The sequence below is a fragment of the Stylophora pistillata genome, chromosome 4, assembly GCF_964205215.1.
Source record: "Stylophora pistillata chromosome 4, jaStyPist1.2, whole genome shotgun sequence".
Taxonomy (NCBI): Eukaryota; Metazoa; Cnidaria; class Anthozoa; order Scleractinia; family Pocilloporidae; genus Stylophora; species Stylophora pistillata.
In genome coordinates this window covers 11,058,913-11,077,183 of record NC_142522.1, presented here as the reverse complement: position 1 = coordinate 11,077,183, position 18,271 = coordinate 11,058,913, and the positions used below count along the sequence as shown (strand labels likewise).

The following is an 18,271-nucleotide window of genomic DNA, read 5'->3' as shown; positions in this document are numbered from 1 at the left end:
AGGGAGCTTAAGAAACCACGACGGCGACGCCAAGGAAGACTTCGATTAAAAAATGAATTTCTACTCTTAGTTAGAATTTCAAAAATGGCTGCAGGAGCTTACTGTCTCATACAGCGCCACAGCTCAACTTCAGCGTGACGTATAAAGTAGCCGTTGAGTTCCAAATGGAAATTAAAATAATTTGCCGTCGCGGTTTCGGTTCGCAGACGACGCAAATTTTGGCGATTTCACGTTGTTGTTTTGCAAAGGACGGCTAAGAAATGTACAAAGTTTCAAAACGCACGTGCTGAGCTGTTGTTCTGCCAATTAGAACTCTTGTTTTTACACGTCCTCGTTGCCGTCGCCGTCGTGGTTTCTTGAGGTCCCTAATGTGTTTCCGATTGAAGCAGCCTTTTGTCAGGGAGAGCGCGTTGCGTGACTACATCACCCAACGGCTGCTAAGGAGACTAGTGGAAGACTGGCTCTAGAACACTTCACGCCAAGGGAGGAGGAACTCAAGGGAGACGTCAAGTCGTGTTGTATGCGTATGCGACCTTTGAACCCATTCAGTAGATGAAGGAGCGTGTGCCAGATCTTAATCACTCTCTAACGGCCTTTGTTGTCTAACGTAGCCTGCGTTGCAGCCGGACGTGTCACACAATCCCCGGTATAGTCCGTCGGTTAAGACTGTCTGCGACGCAGGCTATCTCTAACGGTGCCATAAACGTTAATTAGCTTGAGAAAAGATAAAAATTATAGTTACTTCTATAACTTTATTTGTATAAAACATTAATTACGATCCTGCATATCAAAGGAGGGAAGGTGTCCCGGAAACTTAGAACTGAGACCTGAGACCTTCGACCTCGAAAACTTTTCACCAAACTGTCTTTGACTCTTAGCGACGCTTAAAACCAACTTATCCCAACATGGAGAGCTGACTTCAGTACCTTCAAGTTCATGTTCTGTAGGTCTTTAATCTTAACATAATTTTATAATCGTTCACTTTTACCTCACTCAATCTCTCCATATTGTTACGAGGATCGAATTATTTTTACTAAATCTGTCACGCAATCCCAGACTTTTCTAGAATTATCTATAATCTGTATTCGTATATACTAAAACAGTGGATAGCGTTGAAGGGGCGCTCTGATTGGCTAGTCAAACTCCGAATATCCTTTGCTATTTACCTCCGAGCAACTCGGAAAAAAATGGCGTCCCGGTTTGCATCCGTGACAAGCGAAGAAATCACTCAAATTAACGACGGTGGTGTATATTATCTCACTGTTTTAGTATATACTAGTATATACTTTTAGTATATACTTTTAGTATATACTTTTAGTATATACTTTTAGTATATACTTTTTAGTATATACTTTTTAGTATATACTTTTACTATATACTTTTAGTATATACTTTTAGTATATACTAAAACAACTATTTACCTCAGTGTCGGTGGTTAGCGGTGGTTATTTACCTCGCCGCTTCGCGGCTCGGTAAATATCCACCACTAACCACCTCCACTTTGGTGAATAGTTGTTAAATATTCCAGAAACTTCTTTCATGTGACTCAGCAGTTTCCAAAAATAGTACAACTTGTAATATGCTATAAATAGTAATAGAACATTCTAGATAACTAAAGTAAATGTATAAAAGCTGGCTTGTGAGAAGTACAAAAGAGATTTGCCCGAGGGCTTACCCTCGTGGCTTCCTGACGGAACTTGTGGAAGCTATGATGTGACAAGGCTATGACCTTTTGACCTTGCGATATCCGGAGAGAAGAAAGAGATGAAAAAGACGATAGTCGAGAGAGGAAGAGGATAGAGAATACAGAGTTTACTATGGAGTCCTCCGGAAGAGTTTGTGTACAAGGAAAGAATGCGATAAATTAAGAAAGCCAAGTGCTGTGGTCATCAGTCGGCGGATATTGGAGTTGGAAGTTGATCAAGACGACGAACACTTACACGGCATGGAGGATTGTAAGCCTGCTTTATGAACTGCTTAACTTAATCTTTAACCTAAGTAAATTAGACAATGTAAAACTAATTAAATAATAGTTAAAATGGGTAACTGCTTGTTGTTACATTTTTGTTGCGTGCCGTATATCGTACTCGGGAGTCTATTTTCATATATGCTTTGTTAGCGGACATTTGTTGGTCATTCGTGCACGTAACAATATTCACTTGCCGATGTTCTGATCGATCCGATCACTTTTGTTTCTCAGTCTTTCTCCCTTTAAGTATCAAGTTTTATGTGATTTGTGTTCTTCAGTCAAGTTCCTCAATTTCTAAAGCCAACTTAATCTAATTCCCCTCTTCCTCTTTCGCTTCTTCCTCGTCGTATAATTCGCCGCATTTTGTCAACTAAACGTACTGCGTACCACAGCGAGTACTTTGAACCTCGACGTTTAACTTGATAAAGCAGTGAGATCCAAAATAATGCAGGAACATATTCAATTCTTTCCTCATTCTCTAACAGGAATTTTCAGGTTTTCTGTCCATTTGTTTGTCTGCGGTCATTTGCATGACTCCGACCGACTCCGTGCCTTTGTTTTTCACAGTCCAGCGGTTTCTGCGTGACATTCGATGTTAACCAGTATGACCGGTCCATAACAACACGTCACCATCATGGAGTCTGCCTCTGTTGCAAGTCCCAGATTTTGTAGTAGGATGACTAAACACATTGCCTGCTTCGTTTCGTTCTCCAATTATTTTTCAATATTTTGCAAAATTCCACGGATCATGTGTTGACAAAGGCTATCGCCGTTCCATTTTGCCATGAATTATTTTCCATCTCTATTTATTTCGCTTTTATTCCTTGGTCTTATGAGGCGGTGAGTAGTATTGAAGCTTGTGTAAACTACATCGGTTTGAGGAAGGGGACTTTGACCGTATGTTGCCTTTGGTTTATTTCGCAGAATTCAAGCCCCGAGTGGGAACGAGAAAGTGTCAAGTATTCCTGAACAAGGAAAACTAGAATTATCACCTTCATCCAACGAAGAGCTTTCCAAAACAGTAAGTCCTTGTGTGTTGCTTGGATCGACTGCGAAAGAATGTATTTGATTGTTGACCTCTAGCTTTTGATATATTAGGGCGTTGAGTTGATTGATTTACAAGATTCAAAAGTGCTATTGAATGTTCTTTGAGGGTGATTTTCTAAAGGATGAGGATAATCTTTCTTATAGAAAAAGTTAGAAAGCTAGTTACACATTTTAGTTTTGGCAGGTGGTAGTAGCTAGTAGGTTTGTGTTTTGATTCAGTTTCTATTTGATGGATCATCGAATGTTTTGAGTTCCGTTTTATTTCAATGACTCCAAAATTGATGTACGAGGAAAGCAACCTATTGCCGAGGTTTAGCAAGTTATTGGAAAATAACGTCTTTACTACGAAGTTAGTCCCCGAAAATCGACATTCAAGCTTCTGTTTCTACACGTGTATTTTGTTTTCATTCATTATTCCCAAAACTTTCTGAAGATCGTAAAGCAGAGATAACTATTCTCTTTTGAGCAGCTACCTCACCATATTCTAAATATTTTTGATATTGCCCTCCATACTTACATGTTCCGTAACGTGATATTGCATATTAAGCTTTATAACTTAATTTCGCAAGACCATTTTGTAAGATCGCCACATACGAAGAGTCACCTAGGAAACTTACGTGTAAGAAAGCTATGAGGTCTTGATACACCCTTGAATTTCATATTCTTAAATTTCGAACATTTGGATGATCTCTCATGTCAAAATCATTGGTAAACAGCAAATGGTCACAAATGACATACGAAATACGAACATCGAGTTAAATAGAAAATTTTAGTGTGAGAACGTAACTTATTAAACAACAAACATATGAAATACATATATATGTACTGCGGTTATGAAGGGTATATGTGCACGATCCTTCGCAGTAAAGCACTATTTAAGCAATAGTGAAAATCAGACCTGAAAAACATTCAGGCCTGTACGGGATTCGAACCACTGACCTCTGCGATACTAGTGCAGCGCTCTACCAATTGAGCTAACAAGCCAACTGGGAGCAGGCCATCAAATTAATTCATCTTACGGGTTAATGTCGAATTAATTTGATGGCCTGCTCCCAGTTGGCTTGTTAGCTCAATTGGTAGAGCGCTGCACTAGTATCGCAGAGGTCAGTGGTTCGAATCCCGTACAGGCCTGAATTTTTTTCAGGTCTGATTTTCACTATTGCTTAAATAGTGCTTTACTGCGAAGGATCGTGCACATATACGCTTCATAACCGCAGTACATATATATGTATTTCATATGTTTGTTGTTTGATTTATCATCTTACGGGTTTATGTCGAATTAATTTGATGGCCTGCTCCCAGTTGGCTTGTTAGCTCAATTGGTAGAGCGCTGCACTAGTATCGCAGAGGTCAGTGGTTCGAATCCCGTACAGGCCTGAATTTTTTTCAGGTCTGATTTTCACTATTGCTTAAATAGTGCTTTACTGCGAAGGATCGTGCACATATACGTAACTTATTAAATAGGATGCTTCCCAGAAAATCTGGGGAAGCAGACATCCAGAAATTTTTGCAGGATGTTCTGCTGGAATTTTTCTGGCTTCTTCATTTACTGAAACAAAATGTTGCCAAAAGTATACTTATGCATACATATCCTGCTTGTCTCCTCTTATAGCTGTTGTTTAACCTTATCACAGAAGGTGTTTTCACCTCGAGACCAAACAATGGCTATAAAGAACCCTAATACAGTATCAGAATGACTGTAGAACTTGACAACCAAAACCACTAAATCTTTTTTAAGCATCATCCACCCACTGAAAACTTTAAGTGAAACCTGCATCAGCTTGATTCAACACAGCTTACGGTTGTATTAATTGGATGACTGTATCTACAAAGTTTGTTGTAGCTTAAATTTTTTCTTGGTTTAAATTTTTTTTACTTGAAACAAAGTAACCTTTAAATCCTAAGAAATTAGTCTTCTGTTTGTATTTGCTTCGGACCATTCATTCACCTGGGCTGGGTGGCTTAACCTGATGAACTCTAATCTAGAATCTTCCTAGAATAAATGACAAAAGTTTAAGGAATCTTTTTAACTCAAAACTTTTACCGGTACTTGTCCTTGTTGGTATGATCATAGACGTTCTTTAAAAACTCTAATAAATTTTGCCATCTGGAAATCTGATATATAAAGACATCTCCTTCTCCTGTGTTTTCATTCTCTCTTTCCTTAATTTTTAAATATTCTAGGAGGCCTGCATTTTTAGCACAAGTGCTAGGAATCAAAGAGTGGGAAGAATTTTTTTTGAGGATGTCAAAGTCTATTTACATATGTATGGATATTCATCATTATTCCTTGCAAAAAAGGTGATTTTGGTCTTTAAAATTAAATTTGAGGCTTTTGGTTGACTACATGCATACATGCACAGATGTAAACTTAAGGAAAATTTACCAAGGAGATATGTGCACCAATATTTGTAAAAAGGTTTGTTTTAAACTTAACTTCAAAACAAAAACCTCCTGATATCCTGTGGCCTTTTACCCTAAATAAGTTTGTTTGTTTACCAAATTAAAGAGTCTTTCCTACGTGTTTGCTTATTTTTCAAACCTGTATTTTTATTCTCATCCACTTGAACTGAACCTGATTTGAATATTTTACCATAAGTGGTTTTGACATGTGCTCGCACCTGTTACCTGTTTTAGTGTCAATACTTTTAGCACTTGTTTGCCTGGAAAAAATTATAAAAATATTTTAACAAAACAGCATGAATTTTGGTCTGATTACATGTACATGACTCCTCTGACAAATCAAATAAAACAATTTGGTCACATTTGTGTCAATTCAGTAGATTTTTACATTTTCCAGAGTTTTTTTGGCCCTGAAGAAATTTTAGTCTCGAAATGTAGTTGCTTAAAAGTTAAAATAGCTTAACATGTACAACTGTATCTCCTTCACAATATCACCTGGCTTATAAATCCTCAAAGCGTAATAGATTTTCTTTTTTTTTACTTTTATTATTGCAACTGAAATTGAATTAATGGAACAAATGGCATGTTAACAGAGGAAGAAGCAGCAGCATATCTTTAGGTATAGATGTATTTGTAGCAGTAGCTACTAAACTGTATCACTTATTAAGTAGTGGCTTAGTTCTTGACAAAACTACACATAGCTCTCAATTGTCAGATAAATATTTGAAAGAAGTTCAGTGTTTTTTGTTAATATCACCTGGGGGTGAAGAGGTACACCATATCACAGCTTTTCTTTACATTCATCTTCAATTACTTTTCTTTCAGGATGATGTCAAGCAGTCTGAATCATCCAAGGATGCACCAGTGCTAATGCAAAAATTATCAGCAGCTTTGCCTTCTTCCTCATTACACCTTGAAGAACTTGTTACTCCAACTGTGGCTCCTGCCACTCCTAGCTTTGATACAGAGTCTACTGCCACCTTAATCACTGGTAGTAGCTTTGCATCTAATCCACAGACAAATGGTCACGTGGCATCATCTGTGATACTTATTCCTCCCAATAATTCTGGTCAGGTTCAGTCATCAGACTCCATCAATGGTTTGAAGGAAAGAAGTCCCTTTGAGCCTGTCCCTACAAAAGGACCAGAAGCTTTGATATCAGTCCTGGACACTGCGTGAGTTGGTTTTAATCTTTATTTTGCACCCCACATAAAAAACAAACTTGTTTCTTCTTTTCCTGCTAAGCTATAAGGCTGAAGTAAATATAATTTTTCCAAACAGGTTAAGTTTTCTCAATGATTGCCAGTAAATTCATTGAGCATCCAAGATTGGAGAATTCACCAGAAACTATACACAAAATTATTCTGTAAAATTTTAATGACTAGGGGTTATTTTTATTCAGACATGAAAAATTTTTCCTTGTTTCCTTAAACTGCTTTCCTCCCTCAAGTGAACCTCACCATACAGACACCTCTCTTTTACAGAGGGTTCATCTTGTTGCATTAAAAGTGTTACATAGTTTCTTTAAAAAAAAATACTTCCTTAATCTAGACCCTATTAAGGACAGAAAACAGACACTGAATTTTAGCCCTAGAGAGCAATTCCTGTACATGTGTACATTTAGATCTAATGTCTTACCAACAATCAAATATATGCACAAAAGTGAACTGTGTATGACCAGTTTCAAATCACTTGCAGAAACAATTCTTAAAGAAAATAAAACTATTCATTTGTCTCTATTGACCAGGACTTTTAAAAGCTCTCCTGGAAAACATTTTAGACCTTTCTTAGGCTTTAATGACTCCAGTATATTACATTCTACATGTAGCTCCTGTTGCATTTGTTAACTTTTAAAAACATTTTTCAAAAACCATTAGTATTCCTATTTTTTCAGTGCAGCATTGTGTTTTAGTTTTTGTTGTTCTGTTAGAAACTGGACACCTTTAAAGTGTTAGAGGAACCTTGAAAGTGAGGTCATTGTGCTTACATTTATCTTTACAAAATAGACAACTAATATTGACACCTTGCTCTACCCTTTCAGTGTCCAACACAAAAACAAACTCAAACAAAATAGCTTCTTAGCCCCTATCCCCACCCCCCCTCCCTATTCTTAATGAACCTACAAAAGTAAAGTTAAAGTACCCATTCATTGTGTGGGATGTTTTCTTTTGGGAACTTATCTACAAAACTAGCCATGCTATATTGTAAAATAAATAATTTTTTAACTTAAGCAATTTTTGACATTTTCAAGCCCTCCGAATCCTATTAGTAAGGCACCAGTTCCCACTCCACCTACTCCAGCTGCATTGGTAAAGGAAGATAAAGACAGCATTACAGCTGATTTAAACCAGGCAGAGGAAGAAAGTAAACCCAAGGAAGAGGAGATGCCATCATTTGACGAATTTAAGAGAAGGGTCTTGCAAGAGGAAGAAGAGAAGAGCAAACAACAGACTGCCCAGAATGCTAGTGGACCTACACACAAACCCAAACCCAAAAGAGTCAAGGAGAGAAAACAGAGTAACTATGCATCTGTGGATTGTGGTGCTAAGATTCTGGACCACAATGAGGAGGCTTCAAATGCTGATAGTATTTTAATGGAGAACAAAGACTTGTATATGTTAAATCCATGCAGTGCTAAAGTGTGGTTTATTGTTGAGCTTTGTGATGTAGCTCAAGTTAAGAGCATTCAGATTGCCAACTTTGAGCTGTTCTCTTCAACACCAGAAAGCTTTAGCGTTTACGTTAGCACAAGGTATCCAACAAGAGAATGGACAATGCTTGGAACCTTTGAAGCTCGGGAAGAAAGAACAGTACAAACCTTTCCTTTAGATGAACCAATTTATGCCAAGTACCTTAAGGTAAAGTGTGTACATTGTGCGTGAGGTTGTGCATGTGATCATAAATGTTTATAAGTTGAGGGATGTTGCTTATGTAATGTACATGATAATGGAAACTCTGGAACATTTGAAATATCAACCAAAACAACTGACCAAGAACGCTAGAGGGGGCTCCATTGATCCTTAAAGTGTCTATATGGCCAACAGGGTTTTTATAGTTTTGGTATGTATTTAATATGTAAAAAAGTATTCTTAAATAAAAATTGGATTCTGACGAGTCTTCGCCCTGATATCGAGCTTTAAACTTCCCGCTTTGGCCACGCCCATTGGAGGTGACCATGAGTCAGGGCAAAAAAGAAATTGGGTTCAGACTGGGTTGCGATGTCAAATCAGGAATGTGCCAAATCCCACCAGTGGTTCATTTCACTGTTTTTTTTTTTTCAGTAAGGTAAATAGTTTTTGGTAACATAAATATGCCCAATAGATGTGTTGTAAAAGTACTGCGTTTGTCAAGCAAAGTAACAACGAGATGCTCCTGGAGTGACATCACTCATCACCAATCTTCCCTTATGTGGTCAACTTTATTGGGCTTGGCCGAAGTGGGAACTTTAAAGCTCGATTTTAGGCTGAAGAGGTGTCAGGATCAATTTTTTTTTTTTTTTTTAGAGAATACTTTTTTACAGGTTAAAGAGATGCCAAAACAATAAAAACCCTGTTGGCTGTAGAGACACTTTAATCCTAAAATTAACAAATGGTAAACACCACAGCCTACACTATTGAGTTATGGATGCACGCGGGAGGTTGCTAAGCACGAAAGAAGTGTAAGAGTCGCTCGAGGTGATAGCTGAGAGCGACTCTAGCTTCTTGAGTGGAAGAGCTCGAAAGAAGGGTAAGAGTTGCTCGAGGCGATAGCCGAGAGCGACTCTAGCTTCTTTAGTGCTTAGCAAACCTCCCAAGTGCATCCATAACTCAATAGTGTACGCTGTGGTGTTTACCATTTGTTTTATAACATAACATTCCCCTTTATTTAACAAATCTTACACGACCAGAAAAAAACAAGCACACGCGTAATATAGTCTTTGCATTTGCTCACATCAGCAGCGTATACCCATGGGCAAATGGGGGACGCTAAATTGACCAATCAGAGCACATGCTTTACTTTGGTTATGTTATAATAGAAATGGGAATTCTCCATACTGTTTTCTGTACATTCATTGCAGGTTACGCTTTCATTGAGAATTTCAAATCAGAATATATCCCTCCCTTTCTTTATAGCACCATTTTGAGGATGTATTGATATTTAGCGCAGAAATTCCTAAATCACTTTTCTGTCACTCCTGACAGTGACAGTGTCAAGGCCTCAAATTTAAGTCTGAGCTATTTGGAATCCATTTGCAAGCTACATGTAAATTCCACTCAATACCTGTTTTATGACTCTAGTTTGTTTGTTTGTGTGTGTGTGTTTGTTTGTGTGGTTGTTTGTTTGTTTGTGTGTTTGTTTGTTTATTATTTTATAGAACATTGGAAGCAAATTTACACAACCCACATATAGCATTAGCTAGTCTTGGCAGGTATTAGTAATAAATAAGTAAATACTACACATTCAAATTTCATTACCACAATAAACTAAAGATATTTTACAATAAACTAAAGAGATTTCATTACTATAATATTATTAGGGTTATAAGCCATGCATTAGTTTACCACATAATAAGCTAAAAGATACGTACAGTTGTCATACAAATTAAATACAATAAAATTACTAGTGAGTTAAAACAAGACATAATAATCAAATATAGGCAGAGCAGACTGGAAAGTAGAGAGGAGAGAATTTGAGCGAAGTACTACAGTTATAAATTTTGATAATCAGTAGTATTGAATTTCAATATTAGTGAATGGGTGTCAACGTAATAGTCCAACATAGTAGTACAACAAATGATCACATTAGTGGATATATTGCCTTCTTAAAAGATTGTTTCAACCTACCATTTACGTTGAAGTATTAAGTGGTGGCATGTGACTTGTATCAGACTCAGAGATTGAAGAAATTAATTACTGGGAGTCCAACAGTCACACAATTCAAATTGTAATGATTTTTTCACCTGTGCAGGTTGAGATGTTGAGTCACTTTGGTTCAGAGCATTACTGTCCCCTTAGTCTTCTGCGGGTGCATGGAAGTAGTATGATGGAAGAGCTTGAAGATCATGAAACAGATGGACAAGATGACAGTGATAACTCGGACAGCGAGCAAGATATTCCAGTCTTGCCATCTGAACCAGGGGCAAAGGCTGAAGATGAACTTAAGAAGCCAAACTTCCTTGAGCGTGCTGCTGATACTGTGATGAACATTGTCAAGAAAATTGCAGGAAAGGAGGAGGGAAATAGAAATGGTAGTGAGAAAGGAGAGCAACATGATGATTCCATAAAATCTGTTACCAATGGTGGAACAGCTTCCAGTGAGATTGAATCCAAACATAAACATAAAATTGTTACTCTTGTTGGTCAAGAAGAACTTGAAGAAAACCCAGTGGAAAACAAGACAAACAATGATAGTGATATTGGGAATAAAAAACTTCCCATAGACAAGGGGATGTCTCACACACAAGAACGAAAACCCATGACTGTAAACAGTAGCAGTCCAAAGACCTCACTGTGTGAGGATATGGAAAGTGGTTCTGAATCCAAAACAACATGTCCAGTTTTAACTCGTTGTCAGTCATTTGCTCAGGTAATTGGCCAATATTGTTTAGGATGTTTCATGGGACGATTGATGTTCTCCAAGAACAGTTACAAGGATTCCACATTTCTAAGAACTGCTGTGAAGGATAGAAGAACTGTTTTAAGTCCTGTTCAGAAGTTAAAATTTGACAAGAAAGAAGATGAATTTTCTGGAAGCCAACAACAAGATGAACAAGGAGAAAGGGAAAAACATGTGGTACAGGACAACATCAAGGAAAAGAAATCTGTGAGTGAAAGTATAATGCAGCATAATGTCCTATCTAAAGAAGAAAATCCGCAGTCTTCTGTCAATATTCCCAGCTCATCCTCCACCAATTGGGATGGTAAAAGTGGAGTTCCTGTTTTTATGCCATTAAACATTGCAGATAATATTGTCTCCAGTGAAATTGTAAAACCCAGTCACTCAGGAAGCTCTTTGGCTATGAAAAGTGACATACCCGACATCAAGACACCTTCATTAGTAAAAGTTTCAGTCGTTTCAGAAGCACCTTTGAATTCTGCTCTGTCATCATCTTCCTCCTCTCCGACATATCAAAGTTCAGAGTTATCTGTAGTTAAAGAACCTGAAGCAAACTATATTCAAGAACCAGCTGTTGCCAAAAAGATGCAAAATGTTAAGGAACAGACCACACATGGAAGTTTGTTATCCACTAGCCTGTCATCTACACTGGACCGTGAAGGTGCTTCATCAGTACAAAAGGATGGGTTCAAAGAAGTTCCAGAGTCTGTTCAGTCAGATATGAACTCTTTTCGTAAAGCTGAAGAGAAGAGGGAGCCTGATATGCCAGATGAATTAAGAGAATATAAGGACAATGAGGTCCATGCAACCCCAACGGAATGCAAATCTCCAAACTCACTACACACTGTACCATTTTCGTCTCCAGATATTGATGTCCTGGAGACAAAACTCACTGATAAAGAAGGACGAGAAGGAACTGCTCAACTGCGTGAAGAAACTCAGGTTGAGAAAGACTACCCTTCATCAAATGAAAAGAGTGATTCCAAGGAAAATGAAGGGCAGGTAACTGATTTTTCAAACAAGATTGTTGAATCTGAAGGCTTGGGAGATAAAGGGATTCTTCCTAACATGGAAAGCCAGGGTAGTGCTGGTACTGGTGAAAGTACTACATCAACTGCTGTGGGGGAGTCCCAAAGTGTTAATCCAACAGCTCAGCCTTGTGTTGGTTCTACAAGTGACCCTAATGACCAGTTTGAGTCAGTCCTTCCATTGCCAGCTCCCCCTGTAGCAAGTTCAAGCAACCAGGAGTCTATCTCTGTGGCATCATCGGACACCAGTCTGGATGCCACCATACTTAGTAGAGCACAACAGCATGTATCAGGCTCGTCAGCTGGTGTGGCCTCAGTGGTTGGTTCTGGGGTACATAAGGAGTCAATTTTTGTCCGTCTCAGCAACAAGATCAAGGCTTTAGAACAGAACCTGAACATGAGCACACTGTACATGGAACAGCTAAACCAGAGGTGGGGCTTATTGCAAGGAGTGTAATTTGTTGTTTAGTTTTGGTTAGTTTTTGTTTTGCCATCAAGTCTTGGATTAGAGGTAGTGAAATCTGGAGGTGTTGTAAAGTTATGGGTGCATTGTAGGGTTCTGGAGACTCCCTTGAACTTTTCTTAGTGCACAAACTTTTTGAGAATGAGGTTGAGAGATTGCAAGTTGTGGACAAACTTGTGAACTCTACCCTCCCCTCCCCCCATTCCCCTGTACATGATGTGAGGAACCCATTCTCATTGGACCCTGCAATTTGTTTGTTTGGAAGGTGAGTTTGGTTTTTGATCTGCAATGTTTTATGAAGAAATTTGTAGCAAACACTAACTTTTTAACTCAAATTACTTGCATGATTATCAAGATTATACTGAGAGAGTGTGGTTTACTAAATTTAATATGAGGTGGGTTGGTTGCAAGGAATGGGTTGACGTAGACATAAGTACACTGTATGTGGTGTATATTAAACTGTTGGTATTAAAACCTTGGAAGTTAACATTTTATTTAATTTTTTTATATTTACTATGTTTTATTCACGAGCCTTTGTTCTTGAACACAGGTACCGGAAATCCCTGGATGACCTTCAAAAGAACTCAGACAAGAAAGTTGCCTTGTTAACAAATGCCACAAAGAAAGCAGAAAATGTGGTATGTATACATATAAGGATTGTTAGTTGATTGTTGAAGTTAGGTAAATGGTGTGGCCTGTTGGTTAGTGCACTTCAAAGTTTAGGGCAAGATACATGTACGTTCCTTTCTCAGTGTCCTCTCTGCCCAGTAACAAATGGATACTGGATAACGTCCAGGAAATGTGAAAAATTGTTGGGGTTAATCTGTGATGGACTACTTTTCCCATCCTCAAATCTGATGTCAAAATAATTGTAGTGGTTGCATGCTTGGTAAACTATAGTTAGGGGCCTGATGTCTGCTACTGGACTTGAGAGGAGCCTAAATCAGTGCATTACTTCAAGTGTATACTGGTGAAAATTTCCAATCGTGTTTTCAGTTGAATGTGGAATTTTTTGGTACATTAACCAACAGTCCATTATGTCTGTGTAATATGTTACACTTATTTCGTGCATGCATCCCTTTTCAAATGAAGTGAATTTTACTTGCAGATTAATAACCAAAAGGAACAAATTGCTAAACTGCAGTCTGAGGTGGATAATCTGACCAGTATGATGGTGGAAATGAAGGCTCGCATGGATCCTTTAAACAAGGAAGTTATGGAGAGGCATGTGATTGGTCTGTTTATAGAGATTGCCTTGATCTTGCTCTTGTTTTTTGTGTTTACCAAGAGAAACAACAATAACAACAACAACAACATTCCTGAGGCCCTTAGGGAGTCTGAACACTTCTTGAACGGCAAGGGCCCCTCAAGGTTGGCAATTGAAGATGACCATAACAAGACTAGTATAATCCACACGACAGGCAAGTTAGATGGACATATTTGATACTGAAGAATACACAATTGACAGTATAGGCTTGTAAGCTGAAGCAATATTTATTTTGCAACAAATCCCATCTGATAATTTGACCTTTAAAACAATAATTAATTTAAGGTTCCATCCACCCTCTGAAGTAGCGTAGATAAAAGTACTGGAAAAGGCGATAGAATTTAGCTGGTGCATGTACATCCACTGGTGGTCCCACATCAACTGACGGATCAGAATTTAGATCTTTTTTTTTCTTTTGTATAAAAGAAGGGGAGGGGAGGGGAACTGGAGAGCCTCGGAAAACAATATTATGATCAAGTACAGTGTAAGAGCCAACAATGGACTCGTGTAAATGTAATTTAGATGAAATTGTGTTTTGTTTTGTTTTTTTTTTTTTTAATGTGGGAGAAGGGGCTCTATCTAAACAAAACCTTTGGAAAAGCAATGGTTAACTTTGAGACAGCATGATGTACTGTGCCACTACTGAATAGATTGGAATTTCTTTGTATATTGGAATTGCTCAGTGAAATTCATTTACGTGTCCGTAACTTCTATTTGCTTCCATACGTAGACACGATGATAGGAAAGAGTAGAATGTTGACGAAACAATTTTTTTTTTTATGTTATTGCACCCAAAGCAGCATTTCATTGAAATAGGATAATTTGGTTTTAGCAACTGAGTTGATTATGGAAATTGCTACCGTAAAGGGTTTCTGAGCTGATTTTTCGGGCGTCAGCCCTTCGTCACAGCGAAGAAGGAGGAAGAAGTCGAGACCGCATTAGTCAGTGTTCACGAATAACGAAAGGGTAACGCTCGAAACATCAGCTTAGAAACTCTTTACGGTGGCCAATTTACATTATCAACTCGGTTGATAATATCAAATTATCTTGATATACTCCCCACCGACGCACTTAGTTCATTGAAATGTGTGGTTAACTTTTTTTTTTTTCTTTTTTTTTTTTTTTTTTCAGCCTCTCTCAGTGGAAGAGAGCAGCTCCTTCGTAGTTTTGGAAAGCCGCCAGAACCGGAGTCTGTCGGCTCGAGTAATATTGCAGATGGCCATGAGAGCAAACTAAACAAGGTCAGATAAAACTCGTACAGTCAGTGGCCCTGGGGAGAAATTCCAAAGTTTGCCACAAAATGCACATTAGCCTATCAGTTGTGCTACATCACAGTGTATCTTGAAAAATATTTTTAGCAATTTTTAACCTTGATTATTTCCGTCCGCTTTTATCTTCTTGATCATTAATCATTCTTGTTCATTTTAAGTTTTTTGTCGTTTATTTTTTTTCTTTTTGTTGTTTCTTCTCTTTTACCATACTTATATTTGTAGTCTTTGTGTTAGTCAGGTGCACATAATTTTCAAAGCTAGATAAAATAATCAAACGCGAAGTCAAGTAGTTTATGTAATCTGTATTTAGATTTAAACTTTTGAAATAAGGGAAAATGTTGTTGTTGTTATAGACAGAACCGTTCAATTCTAATGACGGTAAGAAGAAACGTAACCGCAAACGCAAAGGATCCAGTCCCGAGCCTCCCCCTGACAGTCCTTCTTGTGCTGACACACCCAGTCCTGGAAGTTTTCTCAGTCGAACTGCAGGCCTACTCTTCTTGAGTGCTCGCGGACTCTTTGGTGGTTTCCACAATCCATGGAAATTGAAGAAGCCATCGACTGTACATAGTGATCCTGTCCTCTCTACAAGATCGGGAGACAGCCTCGTGGGTGAAACTCAAAGACTAAGGCCTCCTGTGTTATCAAGAGCTAGGAGTTTAGACTCGGTTCCAGAGGAGACACCTTCACAGAGAATCGCACCTCCGCCCCCACCACCCCCTCTCCCACCGGAGTTTGGAGTCGCGTTTAAGCGGCCCCCTGATTGTTCTTACTCTAAGAAGACCAGCGTCAGGAACATAACGCCTGGCCCTAAAAAATATGGAAAATATGGCGTCTTGGATTCCCAGCTTGCGTAACTTGGGCCCCTCGAAAACCAAACCCATTCCTCAACTTATTTTGGCAGCACGTTTCAGTGGCGAAGTTGAAGAATGCGATTGGTTTTCGAGGGATTTCTGACAGAGAAGTCAAAAAAAGGAGAGAAAATGTCATAGGATGTCTTTTGTTGAACGTCCTTTGAAATTTTCACCCAACGTGGAAATGAAGTACTCGATTAGCAGTAGCTAAAACTGAAACAACGTTCTCTTATTAGCCTAAAGGTGGATATGTAACTTATATTTTTTGTATGATTCGTGGGAAAATCGGTAAACCAGCTACCAGTTGGGTTTAACTGTATTTAGTTGGCCTTTTCCATAATAGCATAGAGAACCAGTATATTGCTATACGCAGTTACTTCGTGGGTTCTTAGCTGGATTAACTCAGTAATACAGTGGAGTACCTCTAGAACAAATATTTTTCTCACAAATGCTGCGCATAAGTTTCCTCTCCAGGAAAGTACCATTTTAAGGTAGAGTCATATTTTGCAGCAAAATGAATGAGTCGTTGAACCAAACGAATGTAATGTGTAATACATAAAAGATAATTCCGCCATTGGTATCAAGAATATAATATATATTTTCATATTTTAGACAGTTGATACGAGTAAAAATTATATTAAATTATTAAGAAAAAAAAGGTGCTCATGAGTTTCATACAGACTTGTTGGATGTGTGATCAAGTTTTTACGCTACCTTTTTCGATTCCTTGTACTCGTGTTAAAAGGATATTTACGATGTTAACTTTTTGGCTCTAGGAGTGGTTCTAGTTATACTTCGTAATCGCGATGTGAATATTCGTTGAAGCGGTGAACTGTCTTCTTCATACATTTTCCAACGTTAATCACGACACTGCCTTGTAACCTCGATCTGCAGAAAGACTACTTCAAACGATGAAGAGTAGTCTGAAGCCTTATGGGAGAAAATCATTCTCTACCACAATCACTTGAGGTGGCTCGTACCGGTTTTCATCTTTTTCATGGTTTGTAACTTTGAAAGAATACAACAGAAAGACTGACCAAGGCCAGTTGAACACTTTTACGAGGTTGAATTACATAATCATTGGTTATCCAAAAATAAGTGTCATTTCGTCACTAGCAGTTTCCATGGCAACACTTTCATAGGCTTATTCAGACGCATTTTTTAGCTTGTGGCTTAAATAATTCGAAAACTAACCCGGTGACCCCCTGAATTTTTTCAGTGATTGCTTTTGGGACTTGAAAAGGAAAATCCACAAAGATTTTTAAAAAATTCTACGGAGCGGAATTTCAGAAACTCTACAAAAAGGTCAATTTTCACACATCGCAAATTTCCTTCCGTAGAATTTTCTAGTTTTTTTTTCTGATGATTCCTTTCGAAGTTATTATCATATTGGAACAATGACAAGAAGGGGTCACCGGACTTGTTTTCATGCAATAGCTTTCGTGAGTTTAGCAATTTCCACGCGCGTTCTCGCGCATTTAAAAATCTGGATTCTATAAGATCGACATTTGCTCATGATCTGTTTTAGCCACCGCTGACAATTGCGTGTGCTCGCGCGAGCACCTACGATCTGATGTTTACAGACGTTTACTGCTAAGAAAATCTTTAAACAGCCGTCAAAGACAGCCTCCCGAGCTCATCTTCTGGCTATATCATATTATTTTCCTTAGAAGTTTCAAAGTCTTCTTCCACTTCAGGTAGATTATCCTTCACTTGAGTTCTTTTTTCGCCGTCGCAAGATTTCATATCGGCTGAATATTTCTTTTAAATGTGAAGTGAAGCAACCTTTACTTCTCCGAAAATCGTCTTCGTTATCTTAGTTTCTATCTCCTGCATTCAAAGTGGCCGCTCAACACATCAAATACAAGCTCTGTGTATCTGTAGACATCTTTATGTCCAAACTTGACTCTTTCTTTTCTTAACGGTATATTTTAATTAGATGTTTTACATATTTTAAAACTATTCAGGGCATTTTTTTTCGGTGGACAATGCGTCATCAATCAGGTAACTGACGCTCGATAGTCGAGATTCTTTGGAACAGTAACAATGTTTAAAAACCTAGTTTATCTCAGAAAAACAAAACAATGGCTATGGATCTACAGAAGTCGTGTGTCACTGGCAGGGAAAAGGGTGTCTGTGTGCTGATAGGAACATTTATCTTTTAATTCTGAGAGATCCGTTAATTGAAATGTTCCTGGTTTCCCTCTGCTACAGTTCTGAAAGACCTGAGGTCTACATTATTTCCACATCGTAGAAAGATTTGTGGCGACAAATTATTTATAATCCTTTGCCAGGAGTAATTTTGAAATTAACACCGACTTAAGGACTACTCAGAAGGGTCAAACGGCTAGTTTAAACTCGGAACACCTGTAAT

General features: G+C 38.2%; 1 protein-coding gene and 1 long non-coding RNA gene across 4 annotated transcripts; one reads left to right on the top strand and one right to left on the bottom strand.

The window, feature by feature from the left end:
• Positions 1 to 738: 738 nt before the first annotated feature.
• LOC148732473 (uncharacterized) lies at positions 739 to 3,582 on the bottom strand. Its single transcript, XR_016000792.1, has 2 exons — positions 3,534 to 3,582; positions 739 to 3,018 (listed from the first exon to the last, which is right to left on the bottom strand). It is a non-coding gene; the product is annotated as an uncharacterized LOC148732473 (long non-coding RNA).
• Positions 1,416 to 16,555, top strand: LOC111333056 (uncharacterized). 3 transcript variants are annotated; one of them, XM_088759039.1, is made up of 10 exons: positions 1,416 to 1,955; positions 2,537 to 2,809; positions 2,894 to 2,990; positions 6,245 to 6,594; positions 7,689 to 8,277; positions 10,367 to 12,474; positions 13,056 to 13,143; positions 13,614 to 13,926; positions 14,904 to 15,013; positions 15,397 to 16,555. In XM_088759039.1, the coding sequence occupies exons 2-10, from the start codon at positions 2,754 to 2,756 to the stop codon at positions 15,898 to 15,900; spliced, it is 4,215 nt and encodes a 1,404-aa protein (XP_088615165.1). In that variant the 5' UTR covers positions 1,416 to 1,955; positions 2,537 to 2,753; the 3' UTR covers positions 15,901 to 16,555. The 3 variants fall into 3 exon arrangements, with proteins under 3 accessions (XP_088615165.1, XP_088615164.1, XP_022794314.2); XM_088759038.1 differs by having other exon boundaries at positions 7,671 to 8,277; XM_022938579.2 differs by lacking the exon at positions 2,537 to 2,809 and having other exon boundaries at positions 1,417 to 1,955; positions 7,671 to 8,277.
• The last annotated feature ends 1,716 nt before the right edge of the window (positions 16,556 to 18,271 follow it).